The following is a 13,259-nucleotide window of genomic DNA, read 5'->3' on the forward strand; positions in this document are numbered from 1 at the left end:
CAGAGGGGGGGAGGGACACGAGGAGGAGCGGTTTCTGGCTGGATCGGGTCAGCCGTCCGGTGGACAGAAGCCGCTCGTCACCGATAGGAAAATTGCCAGGCTAAGAAAGAAAAGCCGTGAAGAGAAGAGAATATTTGTGGCTCGGGGTTGAAATGAGGTGTCCTTGGTGCTCTCTGAGCTGGGTGGTTTCCTTGCAGGCGTTTTCGTGGGCCAGCTAGGGAGCATCATCAGTGCTAGAAGGGAGTGGAGTTTGCAGAGAAGAAGGGAGAAGGAGGAGGACTTTGGGGCTCTCTGAGCTTGGCGGTTTTCTTACAGACGTTTCATGGACCAGCTAGGGAGCATCATCAGTGGTAGAAGGGAGTGGGGTTTGTGGGAGGGAGGAGGAGGAGGAAGATTGTGGGGTCCTTAGTGCTCTCTGAGCTGGGTGGTTTCCTTGCAGGCGTTTTCGTGGGCCAGCTAGGGAGCATCATCAGTGCTAGAGTGGAGTTTGCAGAGAAGAAGGGAGAAGGAGGAGGACTTTGGGGCTCTCTGAGCTTGGCGGTTTTCTTACAGACGTTTCATGGACCAGCTAGGGAGCATCATCAGTGGTAGAAGGGAGTGGGGTTTGTGGAGAGGAGGAGGAGGACTGTGAGATCCTTGGTGCTCTCTGAGCTTGATGGATTTCTTGCAGACGTTTCACGGACTAACTAGGGAATGTCATCAGTGCTAGAAGTGGGGATTGGAGAGAGAAGGAGGAAACAGAGGAGGAGAAGGACTTTGGGGGTCCTTGGGGGTCTCTGAGCTTGGTCGTTTTCTTGCAGACGTTTCATGACCCAGCTAGGGAACATTGTCATTATTAGAAGAGTGGGAGGATTGCAGAGAGGAGGGTGGAGAGGGATGAAGAGGCTGACAGCTTTGGAGTCCTTGATGCTCCCTGAGCTTTCTTGTCTTCTTACAGATGTTACCTGACCCAACTAGGGAACATCATCCGTGCTAGAAGGGAGGGGTGTGTTTGGAGAGGAGAAGGAGGAGAATTGTGGGGTGCTCTCTGCACTTGGTGGTTTTCTCCGTAGACAGGGCTGACCTCACAATCCACCCATTCGATGTTTCATGACCCGCCTAGACTGTGTCACCAATGCTACAAAAAAGCCAGAACACAGAACTCTCCAACAGCTCACACCCAGATAAGCAGGGATGAACCCCAGACAAACAACGAAGCAGAAAACAATACCCCAATCAAAGAACAAACCAAGAGGCTACTCCCTCCTTTCCTCCCTCCCTCCCTCCCTCCCTTCCTTCCTTCCTTCCTTCCTTCCTTCCTTCCTTCCTCCCTCCCTCCCTCCCTCCCTCCCTCCCTCCCTCCCTCCCTCCTCTCCACAAACCCTACTCCCTTCTGGTACTGAGGATGTTCCCTAGTTGAGTGACGAAACCTCTGCAAGAAAACCACCAAGCTCAAGAGAGCACCAAGGACCCTACAGTTCTCCTCTTCCTCCTCTTCCCCTTCCTTCCTTCCTTCCTTCCTTCCTTCCTTCCTTCCTTCCTTCTTTCCTTCCTTCCTTCCTTCCTTCCTTCCTTCCTTCCTTCCTCCCTCCCTCCCTCCCTCCCTCCCTCCCTCCCTCCTCTCCACAAACCCTACTCCCTTCTGGCACTGAGGATGTTCCCTAGTTGGGTCACAAAACCTCTGCAAGAAAACCACCAAGCTCAGAGACCACCAAGGACCCCACAGTCGTCCTCCCCCATTCTCCTCCTCCTCTCCACAAACCCCATTCTCTTCTAACACTGATGAGGTTCCCTAGTTGGGTCATGAAACGTTTGCAAGAAAGCCCCCAAGCTCAGAGGGCACCAAGGACCCTACAGTTCTCCTCTTCCTCCTCTTCCTTCCTTCCTTCCTTCTTTCTTTCCTTCCTCCCTCCCTTTCTCCCTCCCTCCCTCCTCTCCAAAAACCCTGCTCCCTTCTGGCACTGAGGATGTTCCCTAGTTGGGTCACAAAACCTCTGCAAGAAAACCACCAAGTTCAAAGAGCTCCAAGGACCCTACAGTTCTCCTCCTCCTCCCTCCTTTCCTTCCTTCCTTCCTTCCTTCCTTCCTTCCTTCCTTCCTTCCTTCCTTCCTTCCTCCCTCCCTCCCTCCCTCCCTCCCTCCCTCCCTCCTTCCTCTCCACAAACCCTACTCCTTTCTGGCACTGAGGATGTTCCCTAGTTGGGTCACGAAACCTCTGCAAGCAAACCACCAAGCTCAGCGAGCACCAAGGACTCCACAAATAGGGAAGCGTGTCTCTATTTTAGGGTTGAGTTAGTTCTAGGATGAAGCTCCAGAGTCAGGGCCTTGCATCCTGGACTTCAAAGCAGAAGGCCTGAGTTTTAAACCAGACTCTCAAAAGTTGAGAGGTCAAGTATGGGATCGTTACCCATATAAAGGGGCCACTTGATTCCTCGGGCAAACTTCGGCTTTCCACGCTTCCGTCGGGCAGGCTCCATCCTTCCCGGAGAACAGAAAAGGGCCAACTCTGAATGGTCTCTAAACCCCCCCCCCCCAATCACGTTCCCCCGCTGCCCAGGTTTGATTCTTTGCAGACTGGAGAGGACAGCAGCCAAGATACTTGCGTTTTTTTGCAAGCATCTGGCTGGCATGCGATTATGCCGGGCATCTCTTGCCAAGGTTCGCCATCTGCTTGCCGCTTTGGAGCATCCCCGGAAGAACTGGCACGGCTTTTTCCGATCGGGGGGCAAATGTTGACTGTTCACCCAAGAGGTCTTTTCTTTCCCTCCCTCTCCTCCCTCCCTCTCCAAGGACCAGGCCACAAGAAGAGGAGCAAAAGCCCTCGCATCCCCGAGATGAAGAGGAAGGGCAAGGGGAAGAAGATGGCGCCCCTGAAGATCAAGCTAGGCGTGATCGGCGGGAAGCGCAAAAAGAGCAGCTCAGTAAGGCGCGCTTCCAGTTGCGGTTGTGCGTGTGAATGTGCCCCCCCCCCACGAGCTGAGCTTGGCATTTCTGCACAAAATTAGCCAGGAGGAAGAGCGCCAGTCCACCTCAAAGCAAGCTAATTCCTGTGACTGGTGGCTGTTCTGCGAATTAAGCTCTTTAATTTAAATTTTGCACGCCCTGCGGGTTACCACCAGCCACAGGAGGTGACTCTTAAGCCAGGGGTGACTCCAACCTTGGCAACTTTTAAGGCCAGTGCACTTCAACTCCCCACAGCTGGCGAGGGAATTTTGGCAGTTGGGAGTCTACAGACTTTTGAGTTCTGGGAATAGAAGATTTTGAGTTCAGTTCTGGGAGTTGAAGACTTTTGAGTTCAATTCTGGGAGTTGAAGATTTTGAGTTCAATTCTGGGAGTTGTAGATTTTGTGTTCACTTCTGGGAGTTGTAGATTTTGTGTTCAATTCTGGGAGTTGAAGACTTGAATTCAATTCTGGGAGTTGAAGACTTTTGAATTCAATTCTGGGAGTTGTAGATTTTGAGTTCAATTCTGGGAGTTGTAGATTTTGTGTTCACTTCTGGGAGTTGTAGATTTTGAGTTCAATTTTGGGAGTTGAAGATTTTGAGTTCAATTGCAGGGCAGAGCTGAGGATTTTGTACAGTTTCTGCAAGATAAAATAGCTCAGATTCGGACTGGGCTGGACTCTGACTGGGCAGTCTGGCGAGGTGACAGGGCCCTGTCCTGATGGTAACCTCTGGGTTGGGTTTGAGCCTGTTTCGATGGATGAAGTGGACAGGATCATGAGTCGACGGGGTGCCTCCACATGTTTATTGGACCCTTGTCTCTCCTGGCTTGTTTCTGCAGCCAGAGAGGTGACTGGAGGCTGGATTCAAGCAGTTGTCAATGCTTCTCTGACGGAAGGGGTCTTCCCCGCCACACTTAAAGAGGCGGTGGCTCGTCCCCTTTTCAAGAAGCCCACCCTTGATCCAGACTCTCTTAACAACGATTGTCCAGTCTCCAACCTTCGCTTTATAGCGAAGGTTGTTGAGTCTGTGGTAGCACAGCAGCTCCCGCAGTTCCTGGAGGAAACTGACTACCTAGACCTGTACCAATCGGGTTTCAGGCGCGGTTACAGCACAGAAACGGCATTGGTCGCCTTAGTGAATGATCTCTGGCGGGCCAGGGATGGGGGTTACTCCTCCATCGTGGTCCTTCTTGACCTCTCAGCGGCTTTCGATACCATCAACCATGTTATCCTACTGCAGTGACTCAGGGGGTTGGGGGTAGGAGGCACCGTTTTACAGTGGTTCTCCTCCTACCTCTCGGGCCGCTCGCAGTTTGTATGGACAGGGGGAGAGAGATCCACCCTGAGGCCCCTCACATGTGGGGTGCCTCAGGGGTCGGTTCTCTCCACCCTGCTCTTTAACATCTATATGAAGCCGCTGGGTGAGATCATTTGTGGTTTCGGGGTGAGGTACCACCAATATGCTGACGACACTCAGCTCTACATCTCCACCCCGGATCACCCTGGGGATGCCCTTTCCGTGATGTCCCGCTGCCTGGAAGCGGTACGGGCCTGGATGGGAAGAAACAGACTCAGACTCAACCCATCCAAGACTGAGTGGCTGTGGATACCGGCATCTCGTGATCTAGTGGCCCCGTCACTTGTGATGGGCGGGGAGGTCCTTACTCCCTCAGAAAGGGTCCGCAATCTGGGGGTCCTCCTGGATTCAAGGCTATCTTTAGAAGATCATTTGATGGCCGTGACCGGAGGGCCTTCGCACAGGTACGCCTGGTGCGCCAATTGCGCCCTTTCCTAGATCGGGATGCCCTTGCCAGGGTCACTCATGCCCTTGTTACATTTCAGTTGGACTACTGTAACGCCCTCTACATGGGGCTGCCCTTGGGATGCACCCGAAGGCTACAGTTAGTCCAGAATGCGGCCGTGCGGGTTGTTACAGGGGCTTCTCGGTACTCCCGTGTGACACCTCTCCTGTGTGAGCTGCACTGGCTACCGGTGGTTCTTCGGGTTCATTTCAAGGTGCTGGTGCTCACCTATAAAGCCCTACATGGCTTAGGCCCGGGGTACCTGCAGGATCATCTCCTGCCATCCTCCCATCGTCCGGTGCGCTCACACAGAGCGGGCCTTCTCAGGGTGCCGTCAGCCAGACAATGTCGGTTGGCGGCCCCCCGGGGGAGAGCGTTCTCTGTGGGAGCGCTGACCCTCTGGAATGGGCTGCCCACCGGCCTCAGGACAGCCCCTGACCTCCTCTCCTTCCGCCGCGAATTGAAGACGTGGCTTTTTCACCAAATGGGCTGAATCCGTAGGGGTGATTTTTAATAGTTTTAATTAAATTTTTAATTAATTTTAACTAATTTTAAATTGACTTGATGTTTATGTAATTTTTTGTTCCTTCTTGTAAGCTGCCCTGAGTCCTTCGGGATATAAATTACATACATACATACATACATACATACATACATACATACATACATACATACATTAATTAATTCTGGGAGTTGAAGACTTTTGAATTCAATTCTGGGAGTTGAAGACTTTTGAGTTCAATTCTGGGAGTTGTAGATTTTGAGTTCAATTTTGGGAGTTGAAGATTTTGAGTTCAATTCTGGGAGTTGTAGATTTTGAGTTCAATTCTGGGAGTTGAAGACTTTTGAATTCAATTCTGGGAGTTGTAGATTTTGAGTTCAATTTTGGGAGTTGAAGATTTTGAGTTCAATTCTGGGAGTTGTAGATTTTGAGTTCAATTCTGGGAGTTGAAGATTTTTGAGTTCAATTCCGGGAGTTGTAGATTTTGAGTTCAATTCTGGGAGTTGTAGATTTTGAGTTCAATTCTGGGAGTTGTAAATTTTGAGTTCAATTCTGGGAGTTGAAGACTTTTGAATTCAATTCTGGGAGTTGTAGATTTTGTGTTCAATTTTGGGAGTTGAAGACTTTTGAATTCAATTCTGGGAGTTGTAGATTTTGAGTTCAATTCTGGGAGTTGAAGATTTTGAGTTCAATTCTGGGAGTTGAAGACTTTTGAATTCAATTCTGGGAGTTGTAGATTTTGAGTTCAGTTTTGGGAGTTGATCTTTAGTTCAATTCTGGGAGTTGACTTGAGTTCAGTTCTGGGAGTTGAAGACTTTTGAGTTCAATTCTGGGAGTTGTAGATTTTGAGTTCAATTCTGGGAGTTGAAGACTTGAGTTCAATTCTGGGAGTTGAAGACTTTTGAATTCAATACTGGGAGTTGTAGATTTTGAGTTCAGTTCTGGGAGTTGAAGACTTGAGTTCAATTCTGGGAGTTGAAGACTTTTGAATTCAATTCTGGGAGTTGTAGATTTTGTGTTCAATTCTGGGAGTTGAAGACTTTTGAATTCAATTCTGGGAGTTGTAGATTTTGAGTTCAATTCTGGGAGTTGAAGACTTGAGTTCAAATTTGGGAGTTGAAGAGTTTTGAGCAATTCTGGGAGTTGAACGTTCTGCCTTCAATTCCTGAAGTTGAAGACTGTTGAGTTCAATTCTGGGAATTGAAGTCCACAAATCTTAAAATTTACCAAGGTTGGACACCCTTGCTCTGAGCCCCGGCAGCGCCAGTGACCCTTTTGACAATATCATTAGCTTGAGATTCCTTTTAGACACTGGGGCGGCAAATTCAGGTTGCATGGTCGCGACTGCTTGCTTGTTTATCATATCATATCTCCCTGTCCTCCTTTCTTCCCGCTCTCCAACTTTTGCCATTTGACATAGATCTGCACGCAGTTGCCCCAGATCCAACCTCTTGTAGCTGAATCGGGTCGGTCAATTCCGTAGTTGGTCGAACCTCCCGTAGTTGGACGGGGGTCGGGTGGAAAGCCTCCTCTTTGCTTCTTTCTGCTGGCTTTTTTGGGCGCAGCTCCGAAGTTGGGGTACCCCCGCCGCCTTTTCCTTTCCCTTCCCGCCGTTCCTCTTCATCTTGGCCTCTTTGTGGCTTTGTGTTTCCTAATGGAGGGCCGCTCCGGTTATGTACAGCATCTGTTTCAGAGCGACGAGGTAGCAGAACTGGAAGAAGAATCCGACCTGGATAACTCCAGCGTTCACAGTTCTTCCGTGCGTTCGGACAGTTCAGGAAGGGTCAAGAAAGTCAAGCGAGGTCGGCCTGGACGAAAGAAGAAAAAAGGTGAGATGAATGTTATAACAGGGGACGCGGTGGCTCAGGGGCTAAGGCGCTGAGCTCGTCGATCGAAAGGTCGGCAGTTCGGCGGTTCGAATCCCTAGCGCCGCGTAACGGGGTGAGCTCCCGTGACTTGTCCCAGCTTCTGCCAACCTAGCAGTTCGAAAGCAAGTAAAAAAGGCAAGTAGAAAAAATAGGGACCACCTTTGGTGGGAAGGGAACAGCGTTCCGTGCGCCTTCGGCGTTGAGTCATGCCGGCCACATGACCACGGAAGCCGTCTTCGGACAGCGCTGGCTCTTCGGCTTTGAAACGGAGATGAGCACCGCCCCCTAGAGTCAGGAACGACTAGCACATATGTGCAAGGGGAACCTTTACCTTTAAGGTTATCACCCAGGGCGGTAGATGTAGGAAAGCCTTCTCTGTAGCTAAGGAGAAGGGAACCTTATTAACTTCTCAGTTTGTAGAGATTCTCAGTCATCTAGGTCAGGGGTCCCCAACCTTTCGGACCTCAGGGACCACTAAATTCATAATTTTAAATCCCGTGGACCACTAATACAATCTACTTAATGGGTGGCTGTGGCTAGGTGGTCATGTGACTGGGTGGGCATGGCCAACTTGATGACACTCACGTCGAGGGGCGCCTTGCCGGCCTCTACTCGCCCCTCCCGTCCTAGCCACTCCTCACCTGCCTTCCCGGGCTCCTTAGGGCCCCAAGAGGAAGCAGTTGTTGGAGCTAAGCAGCCACCACGAGAAAGAGTTGGCAAAACAGCTGGCTCAGTTCAAATTGGATCTGACCGAGAAGGAGGCTTAGCAGAAGTACCTCACTGAGGACTAGGAGCATAGGCTTTCCAAGCAGAGCGAAGACCTGCGGGCGTGCAAGGCCAGGTACCGGCCCTTGGAGGCTCACCGGGATGAGATGGTCAGCCAGTTCCAGGCCATGAGGCAGCCCCACTGGAACGAGGCCCTCCGGCTCTTTGCCACCAGCGGCGCTTCCCTCCAGCCTTCGCCCAAAGCCCCACACCAGGAGGCTGAAGCAGACCCCGAGTCGGAATTTCTGCCCCCCCTCCGACCCACAGAAAAAGACCCCGAAGGGGGAGACTCTCGGCAGCAACACAAACGTTCATTGCACGTATCCGTCCCAGGGGCCGTAGTTTGTTTGTTTGTTTGTTTGTTTGTTTGTTTGTTTGTTTGTTAAGCTTATATGCCACCCTCTCTCCGGAAAGGACTCAGGGCGGCTCAAAGCAATAAAAACAGTGCTAATGTAGGACTTCTCTGAGACTCTCCCTCACTCTCATTATAATCATCCTTCCTTCCTTCCTTCCTTCCTCCTTTCCTTGTTTCCTTCCTCCCTTCCTTCCTCTCAGTCCTCCCTTCCTTCCTTTCAGTCCTTCCTCCCTCCTTCCTCCCTCCCTCCCTCCCTTCCATCCTCTCAGTCCTTCCTTCCTCTCAGTCCTTCCTTCCTTCCTTCTTTTCAGTCCTTCCTTCCTCCCTCCTTCCCTCCCTTCCTTCCTCTCAGTCCTTCTACCCTCCTCCCTCCCTCCCTCCCTCCCTCCCTCCCTCTCAGTCCTTCCTTCCTTCCTCTCAGGCCTTCCTTCCTTCCTTCTTTTCAGTCCTTCCTTCCTTCCTCCCTCCTTCCCTCCCTTCCTTCCTCTCAGTCCTTCCTTCCTTCCTTTCAGTCCTTCCTTCCTTCCTCCCTCCTTCCCTCCTTTCCTTCCTCTCAGTCCTTCCTCCCTCCCTCCCTCTCAGTCCTTCCTTCCTTCCTTCTTTTCAGTCCTTCCTTCCTTCCTTCCTCAGTTCTTCCTTCGTTCCTTTCAGTCCTTCCTCCCTCCGTCCCTCCCTCTCAGTCCTTCTTTCCTTCCTTTCAGTCCTTCCTTCCTTCCTTCCTTCCTTCCTTCCTTCCTTCCTTCCTTCCTTCCCATCCATCCATCTTTTTCTTTGTCTTTCTTTCTCTTTCTCTTTCCCTTTCTCCTTTCCTGTCCCTTCTTGCATGCTCAAATGCAAAAGGGGAAACCTTTGGTTTTTTGTAGTTTGTTTTGCTAGCCCTCTGCCAGTGAAAACAGAGCCCGGGGGGGCATGCACGCCACCCCCCCAGCTCCATTTTCACTGGCAGAGGCCCCGCGGGCCGGTCCTTCGCTGTTTCCAGGCCGTCCCCGCAGGCCTTGAGTTTGACACCCCTGGTCTACGTGTCTCGGGATGCCGGGGAGACCCTCACCCTTTTTCCTTTCTCTCTCTCTCTCTCTCTCCCCTCCCCTCCCCTCCCCGGTTTGGCAGTTGCCGGTGAAGAAGAGGCAGACGGCTACGAGACCGACCACCAAGACTATTGTGAGGTGTGTCAGCAGGGCGGGGAGATCATCCTGTGCGACTCCTGTCCCAGAGCTTATCACCTGGTGTGCCTGGATCCGGAGCTAGACAAGGCCCCCCAGGGCAAATGGAGCTGCCCTCACTGCGTAAGCCACTCACCTTTCTTCCTTGCCTCTCTGCTGCACACCGGCGACCTTCCCGGTAGGGCCCCCCACCCCTCCTCTCGCCACCCCGGTTGAACGTGGGGCATCCAGCCGTCCTTCCCTGCTTTGCCGAGATGATGCATCCACCAACCCTCTGGGAAATTCGGATTTCTTCCCCCCCACCCACCCCCACCCCCAATGAATCTAATGAATTCGCTCGGGGTGATTCCCGTTGGTCTGGCTGCAAAGCATACGTGGGGCAGGTCCCTTTGGAAAGATGGGGGTGGGTGGGTCAGGGAAACGGGGGTGGGGTGGGGGCAGGAGTGAAATCTAAAAATTTTTACTACCGGTTCTGTGGGTGTGGCTTGGTGGGGGTAATGTGACTGGGTGGGCGTGGCCAATTTTTTTTTTTTTAAAACTTTTAAAACCATTTTTTCTATGAGGTTGTAAAAAAAATGCTTTCAAAAGGCTCTGGCGATCCTGATGGGCAGAGACTTTTTTTTCCTTTTAAACGCCTCTGACGATCAGGCAACTCCGCTTGGATCGTCAGAGGCGTTTAAAATAAAAAAAAAGGTTTTTTTTTTCCTTTTAAAAGCCTCTGACGATCCAAGCGGAGTTGCCTGATCGTCAGAGGCATTTAAAAGGAAAAAAAAGCCTCTGATGATCGCGCGGCTCAGCTGGGATCTTCAGAGGCTTTTAAAAGCATTTTTTTTTCTACAACCTCAAAATGCTTTTAAAAGCCTCTGAAGATCCCAGCTGAGCCGCACGATCATCAGAGGCTTTTTTTTTTTTTACTTTTAAAAGCATTTTTTCTGCTGAAGAGGTTGTAGAAAAAATGCTTTTAAAAGTAAAAAAAAAAGCCTCTGATGATTGCGCAGCTCAGCCGGGCAATGGGGGGGGGCAGGGATTTTTGCTACCGGTTCTCCGAACCACCCGCCTCCATCGCTACCGGATCGGGTGATCCGGTCCAAACCGGGAGCATTTCACCCCTGGGTGGGGAGACTGCTGTGTGCACAGGGACAAGGAGACAGGCTGGGGTTTAAGGAAGGACTTGGGCTGCTCAGGTGCCTCACCTCACCTTTGGGTTGGTCCTCCTAGCAAGGGGTTGGACTAGAAGACCTCCAAAGTCCCTTCCAACTCTGTTATTCTGGTTATTTTCTAATCCCAGATCAATTAACCGGTGGAACAACTCGCCACCAGAATTTGTGGGCGCTCCATCACTGGAGGTTTTTAAGAAGAGACTGAACATCCATTTGTCTGACATGTTATAGGGTCTCCTGCCTGAGCAAGGGGTTGGACTAGAAGACCTCCGAGGTCCCTTCCAGCGGTGTAGTTCTGTTTTATTTCTGCACTCCAAAGGCTAAGAATCAGCTCTCTAGAACAGTATTGGTAGTCCTTGACTTATAACAGCTCATTTAGTGACCGTTCGAGGTTACAACGCCGCTGAGAAAAAGTGACTCCCGGCCGTTTTTCCACACTCACGGGCGTTGCGGCATCCCCGCGGTCCCGTGATCCAAAAAACCCCCGGACGCTTGGTAAACCGATTTGTATTTACGACCGTCGTGTGTGTGTGTGACGTGATTCCCCTTTTGGCGACCTTCTGACCAGCGAAGTCAGAAGGGAGAAAGCCAGCGATTCGCTTAACAACCGTGGCAAGAAAGGTCGTAAAACTTGGGACGAAGCTCCCTTCACCTTCGCTGCCTTGCTTTGCTTTGCGGGCGATGGAAATTACAGGCTGGGATGGAGGTTGTAAGTCGAGGACTACCTGTAAACATAGAGTGTCGTCATGCTGGGGAATCTGCGAAGATCCGGAACCGGATCTCTTCACCGAATCCTAAATTCTAGCAAGTGATTCTAGACACACACACCAATGCTTAAACCCCCACATCCCAACTCCTTTCTGCGTCAGCAGGGGGCTGGACTAGATGACCTCCAAAGTCCCTTCCAACTCTTGTGTTACTGTGACTGCCTGTGGTTACCGGGAGACATTCTGGCTTTGCTTCCTTTTTCGGACTCCCCAGCCGTGCTCTGCGCTGACCCCTCCTTCATAATCCAGCTCTCCTTTTTTTCTTTTTTTTTCTTTTTTTCTTTTTCTTGTGTGTGTGTGTGGGTGTCGTATCCCTGGTTTACAGGAGAAAGAAGGGGTGCAGTGGGAGCCGAAGGAGGAGGAGGACGAATACGAAGGCGAGCTGGACGAGAAGGAAGAGGAGGACGACCACATGGAATACTGCCGCGTCTGTAAGGACGGCGGGGAGCTCCTGTGCTGTGATGCCTGCATCTCCTCCTATCACATCCACTGCCTCAACCCGCCTCTCCCGGAGATCCCCAACGGGGAGTGGCTTTGTCCCCGCTGCACGGTGAGGGCGCTGGGGAAGGACTGTGGGTGAGTGGGATGACCAGGGAGAGTGGGGGGTTCCTCACCCGCTATCTTGAAATACATATACGTCGAGTGGGACGCAGAAGGAGGGCCTACTCCGTGGTGGCTCCCTCTCTGTTATTTGAAGAGTCATTTTTCCCTACTTGCATCCACCCAACCCAGCAGAGCAGGGAGGCAGGGGATGTTGGGGGGTCCCCTCTCTTGAGGAGGTCCCTCAAGAGTGAAATGTAAAAATTTGTTACTGCCAGTTCTGCGGGCGGGGCTTGGTGGGGGTGGGTGGGGGTGTAATGTGACTGGGTGGGCGTGGCCAACTTTTTTTTTTTACTTTTAAAAGCATTTTTTCTAAAATTCTTTTAAAAGCCTCTGACGATCCCAGCTGAGTTGCCGGATCGTCAGAGGCTTTTTTTTTTTTTTTTTTTTTGGCTTTTAAAAGAAAAAACAGTCTCTGACGATCCGGCAACTCAGCTGGGATCGTCAGAGGCTTTTAAAAGCATTTTTTTTCCTACAGCCTCTTCAGCTGAAGAGGTTGTAAAAAAAAAAAGCTTTTTAAAAGCCTCTGACGATCCCAGCCGAGCCGCGCGATCATCAGAGGCTTTTTTTTAAAAAAACTTTTAAAAGCATTTTTTCTTTGGCCGAAGAAAAAATGCTTTTAAAAGTAAAGAAAAAAAAAAGCCTCTGATGATCGCGCGGCTCAGCTGGGCATGGGGAGGTCGGCAGGGATTTTTGCTACCGATTCTCCGAACCACCCGCCGTCATCGCTACCGGATCGGGCGATCCGTTCCGTACCAGGAGCATTTCACCCCTGGGTGGGACCCAGGAGAAGGGCCTTCTCTGTTGTGGCTCTCCCTCCCTGTTACAGATAGTCCTCAATTTACAAAAGTCCATTTAGCGACCGTTCGAAGTTACAATGCATCCCAAAAAGAAAGGAACTTAGGACCGTTTTTGACCCCTTACAACCGCTGCCGCATCCCGCGATGACGTGGTTTACATTCGGATACTTGACAACTGATTCACACGCGTGACGGTCGCAGCGTCTTGGAGTCACGCGATTCCTCTTTGGCGACCTTCCGAAGCCGGCGGGGGCGGAGCCAGATTCACCGAACAACCCCCCCCCCTGTGACTCATTTAAGGGCGATGGTCGTCAGTGTGAAAACGGGTCCCCAAAAAAAATCCCTTTTCTTTCCCCCCCCCCCGAGTGCCGTTGTAACTTTTGTTCACTAAATGAACTTTCGTAAGTGAAGGATTATCTCCGAGAGATAAGCGTCCCGTTTTCTGACCGTCCCTTCTCCCTCTTCGCAGTGCCCCATGCTAAAAGGCCGGGTCCAGAAGATTCTCCACTGGCGATGGGGCGAGCCCCCGACGCCGGTTGCGATCCCCCTGCCCTCC

General features: G+C 51.3%; 1 protein-coding gene across 1 annotated transcript in view; it reads left to right on the forward strand.

Annotated features, from left to right (window-relative positions):
- Positions 1-13,259, forward strand: part of CHD3 (chromodomain helicase DNA binding protein 3) — a 120,946-nt gene that overhangs the window by 37,892 nt on the left and 69,795 nt on the right. The window contains exons 6-10 of the mRNA XM_087891632.1: positions 2,770-2,900; positions 6,910-7,057; positions 9,324-9,499; positions 11,629-11,853; positions 13,173-13,259. The exon at positions 13,173-13,259 is cut by the window's right edge and continues 117 nt beyond it. Coding sequence (XP_087747758.1) covers positions 2,770-2,900; positions 6,910-7,057; positions 9,324-9,499; positions 11,629-11,853; positions 13,173-13,259 — 767 coding nt within the window. The remainder of the gene's footprint in view (positions 1-2,769; positions 2,901-6,909; positions 7,058-9,323; positions 9,500-11,628; positions 11,854-13,172) is intronic.

Source organism: Pantherophis guttatus, chromosome 4 (genome assembly GCF_059756535.1).
Source record: "Pantherophis guttatus breed Tessera chromosome 4, ASM5975653v1, whole genome shotgun sequence".
NCBI classification, from domain to species: domain Eukaryota; kingdom Metazoa; phylum Chordata; class Lepidosauria; order Squamata; family Colubridae; genus Pantherophis; species Pantherophis guttatus.